Here is a 20,690-nt window from a genome sequence, read left to right as displayed (position 1 = left end):
GTAATTTCTTCTACTCATCGATCGGCACTGATCCATCGTACCAATCGTCAAATTGTCACTTGGAGCTCATTGGCAAAACTTTTAAAAAAAAACTTAACAGCCCAAGGACTTAAGTAAAAACTTTTGAATAGTTCAGTGACTTAAATGAAAATTTTCGAATAGTTTAGTGACCAAAATGTAACTACACATAATGGTTTCGTTTACCCTAACTAATACTATTATGATGCTTTTGTTTTTCATAATTTTATATAATCTTTAAATAAAACAACTAAAAACAACATATCCAAGAATTGAACACGTGTTTAATAAAATCTATATACAAGTTCTTTACCACTCCATCTATAATCATTGTTGAATAAATTTTAAAATAAAAATATATATTTTGCATAAAATACTTTCTTTCACCCATGTTGTGTGCAACATAATCTAGTTAGTAATAAACTTAATAATAAATAGAAAAATAAAAAGTCTATCAATGCTTTCAATCATTATAATTTTTATTACATTTAAAATTAAGTTTTTCTACTTTTAATCTTAAAATTTTAGTCTTTTATTCTTTTGATTTGATAATTGAAGTCCAATTGATAGCACTATTAAAAGGCTTTCACTAAATTGGATTATATGACTTTTTAAAATAAACAAATTGTGTTCAAGTTATCAATATTACACTTGTGAAAAGTCAAATAAGAAAAATATGTTGAATAAGAAGTTATAAAGTTATAAAGTTTTCAAGTTTTCAAGTTTTCAAGTTTATCTAGGTTGCAAGGTTATTCAATATTGTTTTAGAGAAGCAAACTAAAAGTTGATACTTTGTTTTTGCTTTCATTGCTTCCACACAACTTTAATGTAACACCCCACACCCAACTCGATCATTGGATTTAAGATGTGAGACATCATATTAGTTGTCGAAGCAACTATGAACTTAATTCAACATTGAAAAGAAGAATTATATGAAAAAAATAAGTTTAATCATGCACTTAATGAATTAAATGAGTTTTAAAACTTATAAAAGCATTATTAATTCAATTTCAGGTTCTAAGCTTACGAAAGTTCCCATGAATCACCGGTAACAAATGAGGGACCAAAATGCAAAATAGATAAAATAGTGGTCTTGTTGTGACACTAAGTAATGTATGTCGTGACATTGAAGACAATCAAATCTTGGTGTCACGACTTTACTAAGGGAATGTCGTAACCATAGAAGCAGTAACTTGATGTCACAACTTCAGCAGAGGAATGCCATAACCATGGAGGCAATAGCTTGATGTCACGACTTCAATAGGGGAATGTTGTGATGATGGAGACGATTTTCTCAATATTGCATCATTTTTGATAAGCTTACCAAGCATCAGTTCCATTTGGTCTAAAGTGACCCAAAAACCCATCTCATCACGTTATGAGCATTAAACATAATCTCTAAATACTATCATTGGCATATCTAAACATCTATAAGCACGTGATTACAAGTATTTACATATTCATACAAGATACATGCTTCATACTCTTTTACTTGGCATGCAAGCAATATATCTCAATTACAATCATAACATAACCAAAATGAGCAATCATATCATTTTATCACTAGATTAATACATATACATACCACCTAACATATATGATCACATTCAAAATGCAAAAACTTCCTACAATAAGTACCAAAACAATAAGATGAGCCTAAGGACCAACACAATACACTAGGTACATGCCATTTGCTACAGGTATATTAAAAACTATACAAACTTTGTTAAGTTGAGAATTGAGTCCCAGATGTTGTCAAAGACCTTGAGACTTCGAGATCTAATGTTACCTATGCACGAAAATAAACAAAACTGTGCGCTAAGCAATAGGGCTTAGTAGTGCTAACATGATTTAAAATAATAATCAATTATAAGCTTAGTCGAGAATTAAGCAATACATTATGCTTATTACGATATCATATATCAATATTTAATTCATCTATCATTATATCTCAATTATATCCACATTATAGCATATCACAAGAACCATTTCACTTTCTCATTACATTCTCGAACTTACTGATTTGTTTTATAACCGTATCGACCCTTAAGGCTTGTATTAACTGGATTACATGGTCTTTTGCATGCCATATTTTATTGCTCTAACATTAATATACAATTACACAATTCAATATCCAATGTTAATAACCAAAGTACAAGTTTCATAATCCATATTAACCGAACACAGACTCAAGGCGTATACATGGATTATCCACCTATCACACCAATATATCCAACACTCAATGCCTCATCGGTATGTCCAAAGTATAATATGTGCTCCGCGCCTCATCAGTATAAACTAAAGTAAATATATATAAATGTGCCTAACACCTCATCAGTACACCTGAAGTATGATATGCACTCTACGCCTCATCGAAATAAACCAAAGTAAAATCACATACACTAACTTATAGCATGCCAACTATACCAGACTCTATCCGAGATTGTTAATAGGGTATTCAAAGTTTCAAACATACAGGTTCACACATCATTCTTTCATTACATAATATTTTCATTATCAATTACATACCAATGCCATGCTTTTATATACGATTTCATTTTACATCAAATTTCACATGTCATTTATTTCATACTCATATTTTTGCTTCAAAACACAATATGCATACAAACACATATACTTTCATCACATTGCAACATTTCACCATGGCATAAAATTCTTACCAATCGTGAGACAAGTAACAATCTTTATCTTAGTCAAATTAGTACTTAATAGGCTATAAATTGAATTCAAATTCATGAAAGCACAAACCAGAATAGGTTACTCGTCTATGGCCTTCGCCTTTCCTTTATCTCAAGATGCCCAATGTGGTCTTTAATTACGTACGATAAATTCAATAATGGAAATAATATTAGTTTCACACAAACACATGAAAACAAAATAATTTAACATAGTTTGTATTTTATTCATTTTAGTCCCTATAAGACCTAATATCTGAAATGATCTTATTTCTCGAAATTTAGTATTGAATCAAAATCCAATTTCATATTCTTTCATTAGGGACCTTTTATTTTTAATCTATAGCTTAATTTCTTAACAACTTTCCAATTTAGTCTTGAATATCATATATGAACTATATAGCTTAGTACAATTTCTAATCAAATCCTACGCTTTTCACTTTTAAACTTAGTCCTAACATAACCTAAGTTTATTAATCAACAATTCTTAACATTATCAAGCTTGATTCCACAAAACCTACTAATGGTAACTTAGCATATACTTAGAAATTTGATAATCTAAAACTTGGGTATGATAGATTAAGCTCAAATAACCTTATTCAATTTTGGATCGAAATGCAAAAGGAAGTAAAAGGGAAATTTTGTTCTTTCTTTCAAGCTTTGGACTACAATTTGGGAGAGAAGAATGAATGTTCTCTTCTCTCTCCCCACTCACTTGTCATATACTCTTAGATAATAGAATGATTAAACTTAATTAAGGAACAAAGCTTACTTAATTAACTAAATAAATGGTCATGATCATTATTTAACATAAGGAAAATGGATGGAAAGGATTGATCTCATCCACTAACTTATGAAACATTAATGGTTAAATAACCATTAGATCCTTTTCACAATTTTTAATTGAGTCCTCAAGTATTTTCTAAATTAAAATTTAATAGCGATTACACTTTTCAATTTAGTCCCTATATTATAATTGATGATTTTCTCGATTTAATTACTTGACTGTCCACAAATGCCTTTCATTCTAAATGAGTAAATCCTTCTATTCATAATTTCATGGGCTTGGTTTGTAAAATTAGATTCTGAAACCACATTTTTTGACACTGGCTAAAATCTGGTCATCACATTTAAATTGACCATTGAGCAATTTCTAAAAGAAGTGTCATAAAATCTAATTTAATAGATTTCTTTTAAAATATTGTCAATTGGAATTTAATTACTAAATCAAAAGAGTGGAAATATTAAATTCTAGGAATCAAAAGTATAAAGATTAAATTTTAAATATAAAAAAAATGTAGCGCTGAAAACACAATTAAACCTAAATAAAAAATATCTTGTGGGAAAGCTGGGCCACTCGGATAGTGTAAGCAACAGTGGCGGTGTCCATAACTGAATGCAATTGGTACGCGAAATTTGACGCGGGGGCAATTTTGTTATTTTATGTGAAATGATGGGGAAAAGTATCTGGTGCGGGTGCAGCCCGCCTTTTCCTTCATAAATAAATAAATTAATTTGCTTTGGTCTCAACCTCTCTCTGCCTCTCTTTCTTCCATTTGCTTCAAAATCAAATTCAAAATCTCTCTGCGATTTTCTCCAAAGGTATATAACCATTCTAATCTCTGTTTCGATTTTTCCTTTCGATCTCTCTGTTTCGATTTTTCCTTTCGATCTCGCAAGTTATAAATGTAAAGAAACCAATTCAATGCGCTCTCTTTGGTTTAGTTTGGATGTGAGGCTTTGAAATCCTTTCATTTTACTTTAAACTTTGTTGGTTATGAACGATTCGTTGCATGAATGCTTGCTTTCCTCATGTCTTGTCAGTCGATCGAATTTTGAGAAATCTAGTTGCTTTCCTCTCTTCTCTGAAAATCTAGGCGATGAAGTATTCTAGATTTATTGTTTTTCATTTTCTCCATTTATGTGTGTATATATACTGAATTCTCGATGGTAACCGTGGAAATGGTATAATGGTATTGATTCTTCGCACCTCTACCTTCAGATCTATTTGGTTTACCGAAATCTGATTATTGATTGGGAAAATGGTACGCTTGAGTTTTTTTTTTTTTTTTTGAAATAATATATTTAAAGTATTGTAATATTTAGGGATCAGCAATTAGGGAAGAGAAATGGGGCTGACATTCACGAAGCTTTTTAGCCGGCTTTTTGCGAAGAAGGAGATGCGGATTTTGATGGTGGGTCTCGATGCAGCCGGTAAGACTACCATCTTGTACAAGCTCAAGCTTGGAGAAATTGTTACCACCATTCCAACCATCGGTGAGCATATCTAACTTTCTTGGTCCTTCGAACTTTAATTGCATCTTAGATTATATATTTTCATTCAGGGTTTGTATCATTTGGTAGAAACTTTTTTTTCCTTTGTCAATGCTATCATTATTGTTTTTGTATATTTGAGAATTGAGATGTTAGACGTTTAGAGCCTTGATATTGAAACATGTATAAATCAAATGCAACCGATTTACACCTATGATTTTTAGATCCAAAATTAGGAATTAGCTTTCAAGCATGTGACCTCTAGTTAGAGGACCATAGTGCTAATATTTCATATTGTGATTTGTATAGTACTTTGAATTTCTTCAGGCTTGTGATTTTATTAATCCATCTCAAGCTTTATCTTTTTAACTAGTCATGGTTTTCCTTTGCAGGATTTAATGTGGAGACTGTGGAATATAAGAACATCAGTTTCACTGTGTGGGATGTTGGTGGTCAGGACAAGGTACGAGTTTTCTCCTTTTATGTTTCCCTATTATTTCAGCAATAGTTCAAATGTTATTTAATTTTTGATGCAGTGATAGTTAGGGGATCTTTACATGTTGTGGTATCTAAGTAATGGTTAGTCAATAATGCCCCAGTTTTTCATTCTTAATCTTGCAGATTCGTCCGTTGTGGAGGCATTACTTCCAGAATACACAGGGTCTCATCTTCGTGGTTGACAGCAACGACAGAGACCGTGTTGTTGAGGCTAGGGATGAATTGCATAGAATGTTGAATGAGGTATGCAAGTTAAATTTTAAGTGGAACCACCTTTGTTTCCCCGGTTACTGTTTATGCTTGAATTGTATTGCTGTTAAGTGGCTTCGGATTCTATTGTTTCTGCCTTCGTATAACATTAGATTTAATAGCTATAAACAAGCAAAAGGGTAACCTAGTGCTCAACGGTCAAGGCTCCTCTATGGTGGTCAGATGTCCACTGTCTTACACTAGTAGTCAAAGGGGGGTCTTTTTTCTTAAGTTTGATCCATTAGCAATTGTTTCAAGATATTCCTATCGTAACTGACTTGATTCTTCTGTGGCACTTGAGCTGTCAATTGTAAAGACCATTGCACAAGTGCTATTGAGTAAATGTGTTGAAAGACATGTATGGAACTACAATTTTAAGAAGCTAATGGTTGTTTTCAATAAAAATTGTGTGCATAATCTATGCTACTGGTTTTGTTCCAGATATTTATTCATCAAAGGTAGTTTCATGTAATGATTTTGATACAGTCTCATTCCCAATGAGGATACGAAAAATATCAATGAAAATAGAGTTACTAGAATATTGAGGGCAAACTTAGGAGCATGAGTTGAAACTTCTGATGTTGGCTTAATTTTGCTGGGTTTTCATGGTTAACTATAACTCATTTTCAGGATGAGCTGCGAGATGCAGTATTGCTTGTATTTGCAAACAAGCAGGATCTTCCAAACGCAATGAATGCTGCTGAAATAACTGATAAGCTTGGTCTTAATTCCCTTCGACAGCGTCACTGGTATGCTTTTGCATTGTGTTTTCATGCTTTAGTTTGCTAGCTTCTTATTCATTGCCACTAATGTATCTTACTGGTCTTTTCAGGTACATCCAGAGCACCTGTGCAACATCTGGTGAAGGGCTCTATGAGGGTCTGGATTGGCTTTCAAACAACATAGCTAACAAGGTAAGAAGATATACTTTCAAAACTTATCTTTATGGATAATTGTACTTGATTTACATCCTTCAAGGAGTATAACTTCATAATCAAACCGTTTGATTTTGTCTTCTACACTCCATGTTTCTTTTTCTCTTACAATAGGTTGAAACAAGATTCGGCAGTGAAATATAATATTTTACACACTATCAAATAGTCGAAAGTGCTCTTTTATTGTTTTCTTATGTCCACATACAATTTTGCAGGCCTGAAGCCATTAAGAAGTGGTATTTGCAGTATCAAAAATTCTGGATGCAGGGGTGAACATTATCTAGTCTTATTTTCTTCAATTATTATTATGCCCTCATTTTTCGACTGTGACAGCTGGATTGTTGTTATGCGTTTCTATTTTTGGAGATGACCATATTAGTTTGGAGTTTGGACCTTGTGGTTATATATTGCAAACTAAAAATTGGTTTGATTGGATGTATAACTCTTTCTGTAACCAAAACTTATTTGCAATTGCATGAATTGCATTTCTATGAAACCCGGGATTTGGGAATCTTCTGTTGCATTAGTTTTGCAAAATACTAATTTTGGATTGGGAAGTGAGAAGAAAGGGAGGAAAAAAGGGATCTATATATCTTTCACAAGTTTGAGATCCGAACCATTTGGATTAAATCTATAGCTGAAGCTTAAGCATTATTTTGATTAAAAGGGGATCTATATATCTTCTTTCCTTGAAATAATCTTGAAATTATAATTTAAATTTCCTTTTTAACTCTTATCACTTAATTTCTATTTATCAATTCTTTCTTTTGTTTCAATAAATCTTCCATAGATGCTTTTAAACCCTAAGCATACCAAAATCTAGTCATAAACAGCAGAAGAATTATCTATATTTCAAATTTGAATTTAATAAAAGTATCAACCGCAATAAGGATCAAGATAATAAAAATTCTTTTCCTGTAAAATAGATGCCTTTTGAATATTAAAATTTAAAATTTTTGGTATTGTTCTTCATTTTACTTGTCGTTGGCTTGTGTCATGCTGTAGTGAAAAGATGGGAACTGTAGAATAAGTAAAACAAAGTTTGAGGGTTTTTTTTCCATATATATATATATATATATATATAGCTTAGTGAAAAGATTTAGCAATTTGTATTTGCCAAAGTTTGCACTTGGGGAGTCCGAATTACTCTTTGAATCTAAACAAACTGTAATAGATTTGCTGATAGTATTTGATAGTATTTTAGAATGCATCTGAATACTTTATTTGGTAGAGACTTTGATACCCTTCTATGGAAACACCATTACAAAGTTGGTCACTTTTCATATATATATATATATATATATATATTGTTGGAGATCGACCCGATTAAGCAATTAATAAGTAAAAATAGCGAAAGAAATTGAAAAATTAAACACACAAATTTAACGTGGAAAAACCCCTCCAAAGAGAATAAAAAACCACAGGTAAAGATAAATTTACTATAGTGGCAAAAAAACGGAGAACCCTAAAAAACGTAAACATTAAATTCTCTAAATGTGTTATAAGCTCTAATCTTCAATAGGTGTCGATTTTTAATGTTGTAAAAGAGACTATTTATAAACTAAATTCATAGGTCAAATAATAATAAAATAATCTAAACTAATCAGAGTTTAATTGAAACAAATAAACAAGGTTTAACTAAAAGATTATTTTTTAAATTTAACTAAAATAGGAGTCATACTTAACAAGTCTCCACTTTGACTCATATTTCCACAACACCATCTTTGCTAAAGCCCACCACGAGTTTATCTTGAACGATGTAAGGAATTAACAAAGTCGAATCTATGCTTAGAAACTGGAAGACTTCTAGCCTTCAACTTGTACACTGCCAAATCAAAACTAACATGGGTTTAATTTTCACAAACACAGTGTCCTAACTTTTCAAAACCTGCATCCAAAAGTAAACCTCTCTTCAACGAAACGGTCATACATTTTTCCTTTCTATGACTAAGTTGCCTCCGCTCCAAACGAGTTGACTTAGACTCTGTAACGAACGAGGGTCATTCGATTTCACCGGTCACTGTAGAACCTTCCAAAATATAAAGATTATCTGTTCTTTTACCTTTTAACAAAATGAGAGATCCACTCGACTCTTTAATGCCACTCGACTCGATGTTGGTTTTACATCCTTTCAAGTCTAAAATACTTAAAAAGATGAGATTCTTTCATAAATCAAGTACATACCTGACATCTAAGAGTGTCCTAATCGTCCCATCGTGTATCCTAATTTTAACAGTACCAATACTAATTACTTTATTGGATGAATCGTTTCCTATGTGCACAACTCCACCTTCAACTGAATTGTGTGTGGAGAACCATTTTCTATTGGAACACATGTGGAAAGAACATCGCGAATCTAGGATCCACTCGGATGTAAGCTTGGAGTTATCACTTGTTGGCACTAATAAGAAATCATCACCGCTTTCATTGGCCAAATTAACACCAGCTACATCTTCCTCGTTACTCTCAACAGCTCTTTTATTCCGCAGTTTATAATAATCTGCTTTGACGTGATCTAACTTTTTACAATAGCAACATATTTTGTCTCGCTTCTTTGATATTACCAAAACGGAAGCTTGTCTATCCGCCTTACTATCCGAACCAAACTCATCGTCGAGTTTGTCCTACTCAACAAATGACCCTTCATATCTTCAAACGAGAGTGTCTTTGCCATAAATTAAGGTCTCTCTGAAAAACTTGTATAAAAGGGGTAATAAGCATAATAATAGTATAGTCTGATCTTCATCGTCAATTTAAACCTCAACATTCTTTAAATCATTTAAAATAATAATGAATTGACTGATGTGATCTCTAAGAAGCTCACTTTCATTCATGTGAATCATAAATAAACGTTGTTTCAATACTAAACGGTTAGCTAGAGACTTAGTCGCATAAAGAGTTTCTAACGTTTTCCACAAGGCGAATGAGGTATTCTCCATCAATACCTCTTGCAATACGATTTTTGCAAAGCACAACTGAATTTCAGACAATGTCTTTTCATCAAGACCTTCCCATTCTGTTTGATTTAGATTCTCAGATTTTTTTCCCAATAACAACTTTTCTCAGGCCAGTTTGAACTAGAATTGCCATCATTCAAACTTGCCATAAATTGAAATTTGTGACACCATCGAACTTCTCAATTTCAAACCTTATTGCTGCCATCTCTGAATGGGTTGATATACAAAAATTAAACTAACTCTATACCACTTGTTAAGAATCGACCCGATTAAGTAATGAACATGTAAAAATAACAAAAAAATTGAAAAATTGAACACACAAATTTAACATGAAAAAATCCTTCCAAAAAGGATAAAAAACTACGGACAAATATAAATTTACTATAATGACAAAAGAACGAAAAGTACAAAAGATGATAAAAATTAAACCCGAAAACCGAAAATAAAGAACTCTTAAAACATAAATACAAAATTCTCTAAATGTGTTATGAGTTTTAATCTCTAATGGGTATCGGTTTCTAATGTTGCAAAAGAGTCTATTTATAAACTAAATTCATAAGTCAAATAATAATAAAATAATCTAAACTAATCAAAGTTTGATTGAAACAAATAAATGAGTTTAACTAGAAGATTATTTATCAAATTTGATTGAAATAGGAGTCATACTTAGCATATATAAACATTGAAACAACAGATTTCAAATGAAATTAAAGTAATAAAAAATTAGATGATTATACACTCAACAACTTCTTACGATGCTGCTTTGCATTTCTCCTATGTAAGCTCCATCTTTGTTTAATGTTGAATATTTGCTTAACTGGGTCATATTCGTTTAGTTCCTTAGATAATCTAAACTCCTTGCTCGAAGTTTTAGAGTCAGATTGACGGCCACCTGTGAGTCTGTCAGCTTCAGCAACTAGATCATGTATCAACATCTCAGTGGTCTTGGCAGTAATTCCCCTTAAATACCAAGAAATGGGTGGGGGAGGGACAATGGCTGGTTGAACCAGTTGGTCCAAGCTCACCTTTGACCCAATCCTTCCTTTACCCCCACTACATGAACAATACTCTGCCAATGTTTTAGGTTTGAAAGGAAAACAGGTTTCCTCATCCACAAAAACAGGTTCTATTCTCCACTGACCTTCAAACTTCTTCATGAATCCTGTGTTTACTTGTTCGAACTTCATCTGTTTACTAGTCATCATTAGAATCAAGAGTAACTGCAAGTAACCCATGCATAATCTTTTTACAAACAACTTGTATCTTTTGTTCAAAAGTAGGATACAGATATGATATGATTTCTAAGCTTTTTCATGTTTCTGGAGGATATTAGGATCTGATTTCCCCATACCCATGTGTCAGATACGGGCACTTAAAGAGAAATAAAGAGCTAGAATCAATTAAATGGCAAGCTAAGTGGAGATTCAAAATAGATGAACCCTATATTTGAACTTCAAAAAAGAAAAAAAGCAACCAAAATAGACCGCCAAAGTCCTACTTACAGAAAAGATTCAGTCATGGATTTTTAAAATTGAAACTGAGAAGAAAATCCTTACCGAGTGATCTTCTCGGTTTTGATCCACTAGAACACGAACTGAGATGGTACCTGACCACCAAAGGAATCTCCACAAAGCAGCTTGCTCCACCTCAACCACCTGTCTTTGACCTTCATCAACTAAAACCTTTCTAGATATCACTTCCTGAAGCAGAATACCAGTTCATGAAATAAATATATGAATTTCCTGAGACTGCTTGAAGCATTGAAGCTGGGAATGCCATTGCATCAAATTGGTAATGGTGTCCTAAATAGAAAACTTCAATCTACTATTATGGGTCAAAATATACCACTCTTACCTTAATGTTCTTGAAAATTCTCTTACTATCAGGATCAGTTAAAATATCATACACTGCATCTGGGGGCAACCCAACATCAAGTTTCGCCTTAAGGTTGCAAAGAGAACCTTTTGGCACACTAACCTGCCAAGAATAACATTAGCCTAATTCTTTGCAAATTGATGGGCCCTTAGAATAAAATATCCAAGAATGTAGATAACAGCAATGTAGTGCAAACTATATTTTAAAATTAGAAGCCAAGGGTTTTCTACAACTTTGGCTATATGAGTGAAATAGCACTAGGAAAGTTCATGCTTTTGACTGGCCTAGAGTTAAAAGCTTTTACTAGCAGGCACTCGAGAGTGAGTGTCAGATACTTGTATCCTTGTTTAAATATGTGTCGGATACAAATGCTAGTATGGGTACTTCATGAAAACTGAAGAGTTCGGGTCACATAGCTGTTGAGAAGGAAACCATGAAAGTTCCCAATAACTCTTTACCTTTATTTCTGGAGGTTGATTGACCCATGAAGGATTTTCTCTCCAAGCTTGCAATTGTTTCTCCAGATCAATCCTCAATCCAGCAAATGAACCCTTCTCCTTCTCGAGAAAAGAGTTCGCAGATTCAAATCCATCATTATCTTTTGCTAATCCCTTGAACTGTGACTGAGGCAAAAAAAAAGAAGAAGGGATTTTCATTCAAATTCAGAGATAATTAAAAAGAATAGTCCATTAAACGAATTCCCCCCTACGTAGGAGAAATGACTAACCTTAAGATGGTTTTGAAGTTTGTTAGGAAGCTGCACAAAAAAGACAGAAAAGGCTTGATCAAGAAGCTTGGGTTTTCCATTTTTCCCTTGCATCTCACCTGTTAAATCTAAAACATAGTAATACAACTGTTAATCCACTATCACATCAGCAAGTGATTTAAAATCCTATCAAAACTTCCAAAATTTTAGAACTTCGACTAAGTAGAGGATGAATGGTAAAAATACATCATAAAGCTTATTCATTAAAGTTGAATGTAAGGTGGTCATCCTAAGAGCCAAATATTCATATTTTTGGCCGTGAACCTAAGTACCAAAGATGAAGTCAAACAAAACCCTTGGTAAGAATGGAGGACTAAAAACTCCTAGAATCAGATTCAAATAGAAATTACAGCCACAGACAAGCCCTTTATACGATTAATCATATTAAGCCAGCCTCGAAGCAACGCCAGATTAAAAATATATATATGAAAAAGCATAAAGAAAACAACTTCGAGTCAAATACTAAGCAGTTAGCAGTTTTTGATTGTTTTTGCAGCAAAATTCAAGATTCTCCTTCAAAGAAGGCCAATTCGAATACCTACCCATTAAAAGTTACGGAGAAAAAGATAAAAAAAAAAGGTAGAGAGCAGAAAACCCAAAAGCAGAAATTAGGGGACCAGAAAAAAGGCAAATCGAAGTAGAAATGTAAGAGCTTTTGGAATGAAAAGTTAAGACGAATACTGAGAGAAAATGGGTGAAAATTCAATAGCCGAGTCAAATCTAGAGGTGCTCATGCGCCGTGCGGCCCGGCCCGGCCCGACAGCTCGCCCGAAATATGAGAGGGTTCGGATGAAAATATAAATCTAAAATATAAGTTTGGACAAAAAACAAGACCCGTTTAGAAAACGGGCCGAGCTTCGGGCACCACTTTTTTGGCCCGAGCATGGCCCAGCCCGAATATATAATAAATATTTATTTTTTATTTTTTTAATTTTAAAATATTTTTAAAATACCATTTTTTTATTTTTTTTATTTTTAAAATAAACTTTTGGTGTGTATTAAAAAAAATGAGCCTGGCCGAGCTCAAGCTTAGAAATTTTTGTCCGGGCCGGGTCTGGACAAAATTTCAGACCTATATTTTGGGCCGAGCCCGGGCCTAGAACGTGGGCCAAAATTTTTTTGGGCCCAACCCGGCCCATGAGCACCTTTAGTCAAATCTTATCTCATCTTATTATAGATTGGAAATTATCTCGTATCTACGAGAAGTTCTGCACAGTTTATATAAAAAGGTTGAGTTCTGCACAGTATATAATTTTTTAATTATATTTAAAGTGAGTGTAGTTTTTATAATTAAGTTTTAAATGATTTATAATTAGGTTAACTTTTTAAATATATTAATTTTAAATTTATAATTATATTTATTTTATTCATGAAATAATATATCAATTGATAATGATAATTACATTAATTTTATTTTTTCGATAGAAAAAATACAGTAAAATGGTGGCTATAAGGTAAAGAAAACACTAACAGGCGATATTGGACATAGTAGCAAGATGGTCATTAAGTAGTTCTTGGACCAGGAACGGAGGTTCTTCAAACAACTACAAGTTGTTGTAATTAAAGCTGGCAATTTTAGCCATATGATCGGCAACTTTGTTGTGGTCCCTGGGAATATGTTGAATCCGAACTTCCCGGTTGCGGCGTAAGAGTTGATGGATCAAGCGTAAACATTTTGCAGCATCTCTAGCTATTAGTGTTTCAACTAACAAAGCATTATTACGTTCCAACTCCAGTTGCTTAAAACCAGTCTCTCATGCTATGGTGAGTCCTTCTAAAACAACTTTTGATTCGCCTTGAAAATTGTATCCTTCCCAGTCCTTATAGCAAAACCACACAGCCAATTCACGCAAGAATCTCTGAAAACTCCTCCAATCGAAGGACTATTAGTAAGAGCCGAAACAACACCATCTTGTTGAGTTTGATCCACCCTATCTTTGATGGCATCCAATGTGCAAGGATGACCTTTGAATGTCGAAAAAGCTCAACTGAACTTTAGTTCACAATACTTCTAGCCCAAGTAAATCCTATAAAAACAGTATCTTTAATGCAATTATGGCTATTATTAAAGATAAAATTGTTGCGACTTTTTCATAATAGCCAACACAAAATAAAAAATTGTGTCGGTCAGTCCTCCTCATTATCAACAAACCTCCCTTGATTTGTCAAATTTTAAATTAACCATTCATTCACATTTCTTGAGAAGAAAACATTTCTAGCAATGTTAGTAACAACAACATGCCAAACTGTTTTTAAAAATTCACAATCTCGGATTGCATGAATACCTGACTCAAAGGAATTGTTGCATCGAGGGCAATGTCCTTCATTAGTCATGTGTCTTCGAGCCTACTCACCATTGGTCAAGAGCCGGTTCTACCAAAGCATCCAAAGAAAAACACGAACTCGTTGTGGGGCCTTATTCCGTCAAATCAGGTTCCAGTTCATAAATGAATCAACAGTACCAAGTGAGGAAAGGTTCTTATAAGACTCAACAAAAGAAAAGGAATTGTTGGCAGACCATTTCCAAGTGATTCGGTCATACCCTATATCATTACAAGCAGGTAATATAGCTACAATGTAAAGAAGAATATGGTTAGGTAGCAATAGGTTAACCTGAAACCAGTCCTAATTTCCAGAATCATCAATCATATCACACACTCTGAGAGTTTCATTCGGCTAGCTAGGTCCTTCATAAAATAACTTAAGAGGACCAACTTGTTTAAACCATACATCATTCTAAAAATTAACCAATCAACCAATAAGTGTCACTAATAACCTCTGGCCAAACCTTTATAATAGACCGCCAAATGAAAGAACAATTGCTCCTCGAAATTGAGATAAGCATCAATATCTGAACATTCTACTTATTCCACAAAACAAGCACCCACAAATTTTCAGGATTGGAAATAATGTTGAAGCCCAACTTTAATAAGAAAAATTTGTTTTGATCAACAAGATTTCTGATGCCAAAACCCCATTTATCAAGTGGCTTACAATAATCAGTCCAATTTAGAAAGGCAGGTTTTCTTGACTCTATACTAAATCCCCAAATGAAATTTTGAGTCAGCATCTCAATTTCATTACAAACAGAAAGAGGAATACGAGTCGTACACATAAAATAACTAAATATAACTAAGAGAACTGATTTAGCCAAAGTAATTTTTCCTACCATCGAGAGATTCCTTACCTCCCAACGATTGAGCTTGTTTCGAACCTTATCAACCATAAATTCAAAAGTTTCTGTTGTAACTCTCTTGTGAAAAATAAGCATACCAAGGTATTTACCTAGATCATCCACCCTCGAAACTCCAATATCACCACAAATTGCGCAAGCTACTTCCTCCGGGGTGTTGCTAGAAAAGAATACTTGAGTTTTGTTTCTGTTAACCTTCTGTCTAGAGAGGAGGCAAAAAGCATTGAGAATTACATTGACATGTTCAGCTTGATCCCTATCTGCCTTACAAAACAAGATTGAGACATTAGCAAAGAAAAGATGTGAAATGGTCGGTCCTCGCCTTGATAATAACAGAGGACTCTAACATTTTTGCTCAACTGCCCTATCAATTAGGTGGCCAAAATGTTTCATACACAACACGAATAAATAAGGAGAAATTAGAGCCCCTTGCTGTATTCCTCACGTGGGATAAAAAGGATCAGTGATGTCCCCATTCCAAAGAATATGTAAAGAAGAGGAAGACACACAATTCATGATTACATTAATTAGAAAAGATGGGATACCTGCATCCAACAAAATATATCTTTTAAGAAATCCCAACAGATCCTATCATATGCTTTCTCCAAGTTAACCTTCAAAGCCATCCAACATTTCCTTCATTTGACTGTCTTCATGATATGAAAAGCCTATTGTGCGATAATGATGTTATCCGATATATTCCTCCCTACAATGAAACTTCCTTGGTTTTTTTTAACAAGATTCTCCATCATCGGCCTAAGTCGATTAACGATGGTTTTAGTGATGATCTTATACAAAACAATACACAAGCTAATTGGATGAAATCGAGAAATGTTTTCAAGTCCTTAAACTTTTGGAATCAAAACAAGCAAGGTTTTGTTGAGATTGGGATCCCAGACATGCCCCCAAGTACCTTTTTATCAAGAGAACAAACAAAATCGCCAACAGTTTCCCAATGTGATTTGTAAAATTTTGTGTGAAACCCATCAATCCTTTGTGCTTTGAGAGACGCCATACTAAACACAGCTCTACAGATTTCTTCATTAGTAGCCACTATCAATAACATGTCTCGATCATATACCGATAAAGGAGGAAACTTATCAAAAAAGGGAAGGTCCCTGTTACATGATTATCAATAGTGTAGAGGTTCTGGAAAAAAAATCCACAAAATGTTGCTTTAAAATACCAGTACCACAACACCAGCCTAACTCACAAATTTTTAATCCCTCAATTTTATTCCTCTTTCTCCTAGCTAAAGTGCGACTATGAAAATACTTAGTATTTCTATCACCATTCGTAAGCCAAACAATCTGTGATTTCTAAAACTAGAGAAGCTTCTCATGTTTTAAAATATCATCAATCTCTTTTCGCAACTCAATCTCACGAGATTGTAGACATGATGATCGAAGCTTCAAAATCCTCTGTACGCGATTAAGTTTTTCTATCAACTTCCTCTTCCAAGCAAAAATATTACCATAAACAAGCTCATTCAAGTCTTGAGCCACTATCTTAAACAGATCCAAGTTTGAACCAACCTCAAGATCATGCTTCCAGTTATTACGAACTAGGTCCCTGAACTCTGAATGTAGCAACCAACTTACTAAAAATCTAAAAGGACAAAAACCTATATTATGAGAGTTAGAGCTCAAAGATACCAAAATTGGCCAATGATTAGATTTTAATCTATGAAGATGTCAAACAGAGCAATTTGGTGCCAATTCGAGTTGCATATGGCTCTACCAAGCTGTTGGAAAATATTGCCTCTATTCCATGTAAAGCGAGGACCATAAAACCAAATATCTTGAAGCCCGTATTTGAATAAGAACGATCTGAAAAGGTTACAGCTTGTTCTAGCAAGAACTATCCAAAATTGAGTTGAAATCTCCAGCGGTAATCCAAGGTTCATCAATTGAACCTGCAATTGAATCTAAGAAAATGCTGAAGAGAACACCTTTTTGTTGAATGTGGAATAGCATAAATAGTTGATCATAAAAAACTAGAAGGGCCCTTATTTACTGCGAATTCTCATATGAATCATTTGGGGATGTAAATCTAGGAAATCAACATCAATGCTATCATTCCAAATAATCTAGATACCCCCAACAAAGCCAACAACTTCAACTTTGAAAGAATTTTGATAACCTAGTTTGCCAATAATATCATCAGCCTTGGACCCACTAATTCGAGTCTTAAATAGACTAATTAAATCAGTGGAAAAATCCTTCATGCATTCTTTCACAAAATTATGAAAACGGGGATGACCAGTTCCTTGTTAGTTCTAAAAGAATAATTTTATATTCATAATTAAAGGGAAATAGAGAAGATTCTCATACCCAAGTAGTTCAACATCAGCAATTAGGCTCAATATTAAGGCTTGCCTCATCATCGGATACCTACACAAGCATGCTGTCACTATTGGCCAAAGTTTTAGTAGTTGAGTCACACTTAATGCCATTGATAAGCCCCTTCATAGTCGTCACCACCTCTACCATTGAATGCTCAAAGCTCCTAATCTCAACATCTGGTGGTCTTGTTGGTTGAAATTTCTCCATGAGTGTAGGTCTTTGTCTCGTGTTCTCCCCGGCCATACTCATCTCTCCAAACTTGAAACTTGCGTTTTCTTTCCCAAAAATTGAAATAGAACTCTTTGTCTCTATACTTCTCACTACCTTGTTTTTCATATTATCTAACGAGCCTTTGACCTAAACATGCTGAATGCTAAAGGGGCTATCTCTATCAGACACTCTCTTTCGGCCTATTTTTGATCCATTATCAAAAGAGTTTGATTCACATTCAAAGGAAGACCCATTAGAGAAATTGTTGTTTTATTGATAATATATGAAATTGTATATTAACATTATAATTAATTTTTAAAAAATGTTCTCATTAATCAATACGAGTATTAAATATCATATGATAATTACAATAAATAAAGGGCTCAAAATTGTAACTAATATAATATATTATTACCGATTAATTATTACCAGTTTATATTTCTTAACTTGTCATTTAAATATAATTACGAGATCTTTAAAAAGAATATTTATAGGATAAAATTTATTACCTTATAACTACGAGTTTTATAACTTGTCAATCAAATATAATTTTACATACACTACCGAAAATATGCCAAAAATTTTGTAGTTGTTTGAAGGTTTAATATATTTATCTGTTTTAATTTGCAACACATATTTTGAAGATAATTTGTGATGTTATAGTAATACATTCTTTCAAAATAGTTATAAAATAAATTGTGGTGCTAATTTATAAGAGATATTTAAGAAATTATAATATTATATTTCACACCAAGTATTAGGGATGAGCAGAACTCGATTCGACTCGAAAAAATCGAAAAAAAATCGAATTTCGAGTTAAACGAATCGAGTTATTCGAGTTAATCGAGTTATTCGAATCAACTCGAATTTTTTTTTTCGAATTTCGAGTTCAAATCGAGTTGAGTTTTCGAATTCGAATAACTCGAATAATTCGAATAATTCGAATATCAAACTATAATATTTTACATTTTTACCCCAAACTCCCAAACCTTTTTACTTTTCCCTCAAAACTTTTATTCCTTCCCACTTTCCCCCCAAAACTTTTACTCCCCTCCCCTCCCAACCCCCCAATCTACCCAAAATCCATTTCCCACCAAAATTTTACTCTCCCATTTATTTTTTCTCAAAATTTTACTCCCCAAAACACTCAAAACCTTTTATTTTCCCCCAAAATTTTTACTCCCTTCCACTTTTCTCCTAAAAACTTTTATTCCCTTCTCATCCCACCTCCCATCTATCCCAAACCCTCCCCCCTCCAATTTTTTTTTAATGTTTTCCCTCCAAAATTTTACTCCCCTATTTACTTTCCTCAAACTTTTATTCCCCAAAACTTTTATTTTTCCCTAAACTTTTACTTCTCACCCTTTACTCCCAAATAAAAATCAAAATATCCAAAAAATTCACTAAACATAAATAGTAATAATTTTATTTATATCTACTATTTATATTATTAAATTAAATTTCACATTTTATATTATTTATATTATTGAATTGTTTAGTCATATTGAATATTTATATTAAAATTGAATTATTAATTATGCCATAAAATATTCGTGTTAAAATTTTATATTTGTATCAATTTCACATTTTATTTTTAAAATAATTTTATTAAAAATCATATTTTACATTTAATATATTTTTAATTCTAAAATACATAGTGACAAGAATCAAGATAATTGAAACAACTAAGCAAGCAAAGAAGCTAATCAAGATATAAAAATTAATAAATAAATTATGAAGTGATGAAAGTTAATAAAAAATTTGATTAAGGTGGACAAATTTTATTACGATGGGTGACAATGGTTACAAGGACCCAAAATTATTTTTTAAAATTTAACTCGAACAAATATATTTGATTCGATTCGATTCGAATTCCATCTCACTCGACTCGATTCGAGAAAACTTCAAATAAAGTTAGGATGATAAAATGAGATTCGAAAACTCGATTAACTCGAAAATTTTCGATTCGGTTCGATTCGATTCGATCGAATGCTCACCCCTACCAAGTATTACGAAGCTGATGAAAAGTGACTACCCACTGTTTAATGCTACACAGTTGTTTGGTAGTCATGCTACTGGTGCAATCTGTCTACAAAATCACTACATCATTGGTGATGTTTATGTAGTAGAATTTTATTGGACTAAAATCGAAAGTGAGAAATCAGAATCTTTAGCACTTGATATATTCAATGACTTGAAAACATGAAGAAAAAGTTTGTAACTATATGAGTTCGAGGTAATAGAGTTGGATTTGAGAGAGAAACCATTTCAACCACTCTGCAGGGGACGATGCATACGAGAAACGCTCGACTAGCTTTGTCCACCAATGATTTACTAAACTTAAACACAACATGGTCTTTGAATGTAGTTCAACCATGTAATTTTCATGAAATGGAAAGACATAGGCTTGTTGAGCAGGTATAATGCTAATCAATTGTATTCATGTTATATTATTGTTATAGACTTGTAATATTCTAGTACATGTGTATAATGAATAACAATATTTTCTTTTAGGTTGACTCATCTCCTTATAGCACACTCAATCCCATGAGTTAGTACTAGAAACACAAGGTCCTCATAAACAGGTAATCATTTCTATATAGTTGGTCTAAAACTTGAAATCTTATTAGTAATGAGAAAAATATAATGTCGGTAATGACAATATATCGCATAG

The 20,690-nt window shown here is 33.0% G+C and overlaps 2 protein-coding genes and 1 long non-coding RNA gene across 3 annotated transcripts; 1 reads left to right on the top strand and 2 right to left on the bottom strand.

The window, feature by feature from the left end:
* Nucleotides 1-4,178: 4,178 nt before the first annotated feature.
* Nucleotides 4,179-7,193, top strand: LOC105785781 (ADP-ribosylation factor 2). Its single transcript, XM_012611939.2, has 7 exons — nucleotides 4,179-4,316; nucleotides 4,821-4,991; nucleotides 5,381-5,451; nucleotides 5,610-5,729; nucleotides 6,366-6,484; nucleotides 6,568-6,649; nucleotides 6,886-7,193. The coding sequence occupies exons 2-7, from the start codon at nucleotides 4,844-4,846 to the stop codon at nucleotides 6,889-6,891; spliced, it is 546 nt and encodes a 181-aa protein (XP_012467393.1). The 5' UTR covers nucleotides 4,179-4,316; nucleotides 4,821-4,843; the 3' UTR covers nucleotides 6,892-7,193.
* Nucleotides 7,194-10,245: 3,052 nt separating this feature from the next.
* LOC105785780 (uncharacterized) lies at nucleotides 10,246-12,964 on the bottom strand. Its single transcript, XM_012611938.2, has 6 exons — nucleotides 12,811-12,964; nucleotides 12,230-12,336; nucleotides 11,961-12,125; nucleotides 11,482-11,604; nucleotides 11,184-11,327; nucleotides 10,246-10,814 (listed from the first exon to the last, which is right to left on the bottom strand). The coding sequence occupies exons 1-6, from the start codon at nucleotides 12,812-12,814 to the stop codon at nucleotides 10,359-10,361; spliced, it is 999 nt and encodes a 332-aa protein (XP_012467392.1). The 5' UTR covers nucleotides 12,815-12,964; the 3' UTR covers nucleotides 10,246-10,358.
* Nucleotides 12,965-13,650: 686 nt separating this feature from the next.
* LOC105785779 (uncharacterized) lies at nucleotides 13,651-18,248 on the bottom strand. Its single transcript, XR_001131185.2, has 2 exons — nucleotides 14,554-18,248; nucleotides 13,651-14,295 (listed from the first exon to the last, which is right to left on the bottom strand). It is a non-coding gene; the product is annotated as an uncharacterized LOC105785779 (long non-coding RNA).
* Nucleotides 18,249-20,690: the final 2,442 nt, after the last annotated feature.

This window comes from Gossypium raimondii, chromosome 1 (assembly GCF_025698545.1).
Source record: "Gossypium raimondii isolate GPD5lz chromosome 1, ASM2569854v1, whole genome shotgun sequence".
NCBI lineage: Eukaryota > Viridiplantae > Streptophyta > Magnoliopsida > Malvales > Malvaceae > Gossypium > Gossypium raimondii.
The sequence above is the reverse complement of the archived record's forward strand: the minus strand, read 5'-3'. Positions and strand labels throughout refer to the sequence as shown.

Coding starts and splice junctions, on each gene's coding strand:
- LOC105785781 (XM_012611939.2), top strand. CDS start 4,844: ATGGGGCTGACATTCACGAAGCTTTTTAGCCGGCTTTTTGCGAAGAAG. Junction 5,452..5,609: donor ATGTTGGTGGTCAGGACAAG/GTACGAGTTTTC, acceptor TTAATCTTGCAG/ATTCGTCCGTTGTGGAGGCA. Junction 5,730..6,365: donor TGCATAGAATGTTGAATGAG/GTATGCAAGTTA, acceptor ACTCATTTTCAG/GATGAGCTGCGAGATGCAGT.
- LOC105785780 (XM_012611938.2), bottom strand. Junction 11,605..11,960: donor ATCAACCTCCAGAAATAAAG/GTAAAGAGTTAT, acceptor TATTCTTGGCAG/GTTAGTGTGCCAAAAGGTTC. Junction 10,815..11,183: donor AAAACCGAGAAGATCACTCG/GTAAGGATTTTC, acceptor ACTAGTAAACAG/ATGAAGTTCGAACAAGTAAA.